The following is a 6,242-nucleotide window of genomic DNA, read 5'->3' as shown; positions in this document are numbered from 1 at the left end:
GATTCGGTCAGGATTCAGCCTTTTTCAGCAAGATTCAGATTTGACCGAATCCTTCTGCCAAGCCGAACCAAATCCGAATCCTAATTTGCATATGAAAATTAGGGACGGGGGGGAAATCGCGTGAATGTTTGTCACACAATGAGGAAGTAAAAATGCTTTCCCCTTCCCACCCCTAATAAAAATTAGGTTTCAGATTTGGTTCAATATTTGACTGAATCTTTCGTGAAGGATTCGTCGGTTCGCCTACTTTAAGGTGATCCAAATTAAAGAAAGACCCTTTTATTATTTGCCAGTCTAATAAGCAGCATTAGTTGACAGTCAGTGTTTGTCTCTACTCTATAACTTGTTATTTCATGGCAGGCTCTCTGTTGGACATTGTACTTACTGAAAGACTTCCTAATTAAGGATGGCCATCATATTAAAAGAAGAACAGTTTTGCATCGGGCTTGTGCGCAGGATAATGACATTCGGCTTTGCCTGCTTGGTGTTGACTGGCGTGACTTGGGCCTTTGCCGACAGCATTCCTTTAGTCACAGATGAGTTTCGTATCTTGTCCTTTGGCATTTATGGAGCATTTCTTGCTGTTCATATCGTGGTTCAGAGCTTGTTTGCCTTCTTGGAACATAGGAAGATGAAGAGAAGTGATAACATCTGCACTTACACCAAAACGGTGGCCCTAACCATTTCGGCCTATCAGGAAGACACCGAGTATCTACGGGAATGTCTGGTGTCTGTCAAAAATATTCAATATCCACCTGACAAGTTAAAGGTTATCATGGTCATTGATGGTAACAGTCCTGATGACCAATACATGATGGACATGTTTCAAGAAGTGTTTGAAGGGGAAGATGTAGGAACAATCTGCTGGGAGAACAATTATCATTCTTGGAAACCAGAAAATGCAGCAAAGAGCCCTGATGCTGATCAACAGGTCGAAAATGATACCCTAACCAGAAGTAACCAGGAACAGTCTGATGATTTGCCAGAGACCACTATCCATGCAAACCAGGAAATCGAGGTTGAAGATCCCATGCTTAGTGAGGTTGAGCATCTGATCAAATCCAAACGATGTGTGTGCATTATGCAGAAATGGGGTGGAAAGAGAGAAGTCATGTACACAGCTTTCAAAGCCCTCGGGGAGTCAGTGGATTATGTTCAGGTATGTACTGGTCAATAATCTTCTTGACTGGCAATACATCTTTCCATGAACCTTGTGGTAAGAAGAAACTGTAGAGCCTTTCAATGAAATTCAGTGGTGATTTATTGAAGCACTACATGTTTTGGACCACAAGGGTCTTCCTCGGAAAGAAAGGACCCTTGTGGTCTAAAGCATGTATTGCTTCAATAAATCACCACTTAATTTCATTGAAAGGCTCTGTAGTTTCTTCTCACCACATAGATACAGATGAGGAGGTGGCTACTCTATTAACTGTTAAAGAGCCTAAAAACCTACTTGACTAATGGAGGATCAATTGAATAACGTTAATTGTTTTCATGATGATCCTTTCCCAGACATTTTCACATATCTATCAGCCAAGATCCCATCCTACAGTCACCTGTCCACATGGGCCGTTCATCAAGCTGTATCATCTGAGATGGCCTTTATCATTAAATGGCAGCTGTATTTCACACACTGATAACTGGTTGATAACTAAACAATAACCTAAACGAGGCAATCTAATTAATCAGTTTATTGCACATAAATTGGTTTGACCAGTTTGGCTAAACAATATACTGTGTATGTCTAGTGATGGACGAATTTATTCGCCAGGCGCGAATTCGTGATGAATTCGTCCATCACTAGACATACTCAAAAACGAGACGCCAGCGCCGTTTCAAGAATATTTCGCCGTTTCAAGAATTTCGTGGGAAATTCATGAATCTTTTGGCGAAGCGAAATGGCCGAAATTCGCCCATCATTACGTATGTTACCAAGATGATCAAAATCTGGTTGAATATTATTGTTCAGTAAGAAAATGATGTATAATGCATGTGAGCTCATTCATTAGTCAACTAGTAACTGTTGACATTATATTCCTATAAGAACATTATGTTTTTTGTGTTTGATACCAAAACAAATGGATCGGTGAGATTTGGCCACAACCATCATGGATCTAGTAATTTCTCAATCAGCAGCTGCAATGCATAAATACTGCAATGTCTCTGGCCGCATCAGTTTCTTAGTCAGGTCCATTTTAATTATCTATATTTCATACTCTCTGAATATGTTCTATGAATAGTCATTTCATTTTCCCATAGGTTTGTGATTCGGACACGAAGCTTGAGCCACTGGCAACACTTGAACTTGTTAAAGTCCTAGAATCGAATGATCGGTATGGAGCAGTGGGAGGTGACGTGAGGATCTTGAATCTCGATGATTCCTACATAAGTTTTATGAGCAGCCTTCGATACTGGATCGCTTTTAATATAGAGAGAGCTTGTCAGTCCTACTTTGACTGTGTTTCCTGTATCAGTGGACCACTTGGTAAGTCAGATTTACCTTTTCATTTTGTCTAGATATAAGGAAATATGCATGTTCATCCATTAAACCTTTGTCTGCTGCCAAATTGCTCACACATGGAATGCTTAATGGGTGTAAAAAAAACAAACTTATGGTCTTTCAAGGCTGTACAGCCTCATGCAACCTCTTTGTCCAAAAACCAAGTCAACAGGATGACCACATACATATCCAAACAGTTTTACTGACATTTTCTTTGAGAATCTGCTCAGTTCTCTTTGTTCGTTTAGTCTGCCCACACAATCAAATGTTGGGTAAGTTTGGTTAAAAATTGAGCAAACATCATGTAAACAAGTAGAAGGACTAACTTGAGTTGTATCCACACAATAGTATCCATAATAAAAAATGTTTTGCAGATGTAGTAGCAGTTGCTTTTGAACTTATTACAGTAGTTGCCTGTGTTTGCCCATAGTTCTATAGCTAGAAGTGAATACGTATGTTCTCTACATGTGATAATTGACTGATTTTTATTTAACTTCCCCTTAGGTCTTTATCGAAATGACCTTCTCCAAACATTCCTTGAGTCATGGTACAATCAGAAATTTTTGGGGACTCACTGCACTTTCGGAGATGACCGCCACCTTACTAATCGAATGTTAAGCATTGGTTATGCAACTAAGTAAGTATCACTAACATTGCGGGTGTTCGAAGCTCGCGAACGGTTCGCGAACCGTTCGCCTTTTTTGCCGGTGTTCGCGAACGGCGTTCGCGAGCACCAAAACGGCGGTTCGCTACATCCCTACTCCTGCTTTGAACTTCCTCAAGAAGTCGGGGTGTTACAGGGGATACCATATCTTGCATGTGTAAAGAATTGCACCAGTGGACAGATTATGGGGGAGGGACAAGCTGCCAAATGCCAAAAACAAGCTGTACTTTGTTATAAATGAGTCCTATGTATTTACAAGAAAACTGAGTAAACCATGGTCTTTATTCTTTAGGTATACTGCACGGTCAAAATGCTTTTCAGAAACGCCTGCACAGTTCTTGCGCTGGTTAAATCAACAGACCCGTTGGACAAAGTCTTACTTCCGAGAATGGCTCTACAATTCCTTGTGGTGGCACAAGCACCACCTCTGGATGACCTACGAGTCAGTAATTGCAGGCATTTTCCCATTTTTTGTCACAGCCACTGTGGTGAGGCTGTTCTTCAGCTGTCATCTGTGGGACATAGTGTGGGTTCTAATCTGTGTCCAACTCATTGCTACCGTCAAAGCCCTTTATGCCTGCCTGCTCAGGGGCAACCCAGTTATGATATTCATGTCTCTATATGCAATCTTGTACATGGGTGGGCTCCTACCCTCAAAGTACTTTGCCCTAATTACCATGAACAAGAGCAGCTGGGGCACCTCAGGAAGGAAGAAAATTGTGGGAAATTACATCCCCCTCCTTCCATTATCTATTTGGTGGGCTATCCTCTTAGCAGGGATTCTTTACACAATCGTTATGATGTCACTATGCACTTCCTGTAGACTTATCGAGGCAGAGAAAACATACCTGATCTATGGCTCGGCTTTCTACCTCGCCTATTGGGCATTGATGTTCCTCCTCTATTGGTTGTGGGTCAAACGCACCTGTAGGAGGAGGACTGCTGATTATGACCTTAAGGGAAGTACATAAACAATGCTAAATTCTACAGACTGAACATCCTTAAGTCTGCTCTGGTAGTCTTCAGGACTGATGCAAAAAAAGGCCCAGATGCCAATGTTCTTCTTATCTTGTACCATCTTTGTTTACAGGGCAATTAAATGGTGTGAGAAACTGCCATGTTAGAATAGGAAATAGAGGCCGGAGAGTGAGGAGCATGAGCAAAACTTGTGTACAGGTTGTAAACCCTGGTGGTTTAGGCCAATGGGACACTGGATGTAATGACTGCACAATGCTCTAGTAGATACCTACAGAAATCAGAGTTCCCAGAAATGCTAAATTCTGCATTTATAAATTGGGTCCATTTGGAAACACGGTAATTTCAGTAGAGCCCTGTGGAGTTCAAAACACAAACTGTGCCATAGGCATTGTTGCCAGGGCTGGTATTAGGGTGGGATCCTGGACCACTTGTCACGAAATGGGGCCTCTTTGGGAGAAAAATGTTAATAAAAGTCAAGAAGGACAGGTTATGTTTTTAAACAACTATTGTACAGGTATGGGATCTGTTATCCGGAAACTCATCATTCAGAATGCTCCAAATTATGGAAAGGCTGTCTGCCTGTCTCCCATAGACTCAATTTTATCCAAATATTCCAAATGTTTCAAAATGGTTTCCTTTTTCTCTGAAATAATAAAACAGTAGCTTGTATTTGATCCCAACTAAGATATAATCCTTATTGGAAGTAAAACCAGCCTATTGGGTTTATTTAATGTTTACATGATTTTCTAGTAGACTTAAGGTATGAAGATCCAAATTGCAGAAAATCGCAGGTCCCAAGTATTCTGGATAACAGGTCCCATTCCTGTATATAAATTTTTAATGCTCATCCAATGGCACTGGCCGCCAGAAATCTGTAGCATTCTGGCATCACTTTCCAGCAAAGGGTTCCCCATTTGTATGGCGAGGTAACGGATGAATGCTGCTAGAGCACTTTTTTTTTTTCTAAAACTACTGCACTTAGATTCACACTGAAATGATCATGCTCCCCGTACTGTCTGACGTAAGTGGATGAACTTGTAAAAGCGACAATTACGTTTTTTGTGTTATTTATTCGAGACTCGTGAGTAAGTGTTCAAAGTTGCACTAGTGCAAAGAAACATGACTTTGTCTGAAATATATGTTGTATTAATATTTCAGTATTGGTTTATTATTAATGTTAATATTGTGTGTGTGTACAGAAATAAATTATAAATTTATTTTTACCAAGACTAGAGGTCTGTTATACAAAATGATATGGGGCAAATTTACTAACCTCCGAAATTTCACCAGCGACGTCTTCGCTCACATCGCATCACTTCGACAGGCGTAGATTCACCATGACAACGCTAATTCACTAAAAACCGAAGTTGCGTCCAGGGCACCGAATGCTGGCGAAGTTGCGCTAGCGTTTCTGCACCAAGCAGAGCGAAGTTGCACTAGCGTTGCCTAATTTGCATACAGCGGGAAGTTAATTTCAATGGATGGATATGTTGCAGCAAATACATTACACTACACAAGCCCAGGGAACCTTAATAAAAGAAAATAAAGTTGTTATATTGCCCTACACATGAGCCCAGTGTATAGTTTATGTGCCATATGTTAGGAAATGTAGGGGGGAAGTGGGTTACCCCAAAAAAAATGTACGCTTTTTTGCAGCCTATCACCCTGAACGCCAGCGTTTTTTGGGACATAGAAAATTTTTCAACTAAATTTTGAGGAACTCCTATCTACTCTATTGCACTTCACCTGGTCTGAGGTGGTGAAGGCAAGTCTGGCGCAAGAGGTAACGTTCAGTAAAATCCGCATCTTAGTGAGTTTGCGTAATTATGTCCACTCGCCAGAGCGAAAATTCGTCAGGCGTTAGGGAGCGAAGTACCGCTAGAGTAGCGAAGTTACGCCAGCGACTATTAGTAAATCGGTGAAGCCAATGATAAAGATTCCACGCCTTACTCTAAATGCAGTAATACACATGCGCATATTCTCATTAACCTGCTAATTGGCCCATGATCCAAATAATCAGATACCGCTCTGACTAATAGCACTGACATACTCCTTATACCAATAAACAAGTCTGAATGGACACAGGGGTCCTATTAAAAA

The 6,242-nt window shown here is 40.9% G+C and overlaps 1 protein-coding gene across 1 annotated transcript; it reads left to right on the top strand.

Annotated features, from left to right (window-relative positions):
- Nucleotides 1-367: 367 nt before the first annotated feature.
- has1l.L (hyaluronan synthase 1 like L homeolog) lies at nt 368-4,692 on the top strand. Its single transcript, XM_041570065.1, has 4 exons — nt 368-1,159; nt 2,260-2,485; nt 3,005-3,137; nt 3,457-4,692. The coding sequence occupies exons 1-4, from the start codon at nt 407-409 to the stop codon at nt 4,133-4,135; spliced, it is 1,791 nt and encodes a 596-aa protein (XP_041425999.1). The 5' UTR covers nt 368-406; the 3' UTR covers nt 4,136-4,692.
- Nucleotides 4,693-6,242: the final 1,550 nt, after the last annotated feature.

Source organism: Xenopus laevis, chromosome 7L (assembly GCF_017654675.1).
Source record: "Xenopus laevis strain J_2021 chromosome 7L, Xenopus_laevis_v10.1, whole genome shotgun sequence".
Classification (NCBI taxonomy): Eukaryota; Metazoa; Chordata; class Amphibia; order Anura; family Pipidae; genus Xenopus; species Xenopus laevis.
The sequence above is the reverse complement of the archived record's forward strand: the minus strand, read 5'-3'. Positions and strand labels throughout refer to the sequence as shown.

Coding starts and splice junctions, on each gene's coding strand:
- has1l.L (XM_041570065.1), top strand. CDS start 407: ATGGCCATCATATTAAAAGAAGAACAGTTTTGCATCGGGCTTGTGCGC. Junction 1,160..2,259: donor AGTCAGTGGATTATGTTCAG/GTATGTACTGGT, acceptor ATTTTCCCATAG/GTTTGTGATTCGGACACGAA. Junction 2,486..3,004: donor CTGTATCAGTGGACCACTTG/GTAAGTCAGATT, acceptor ACTTCCCCTTAG/GTCTTTATCGAAATGACCTT.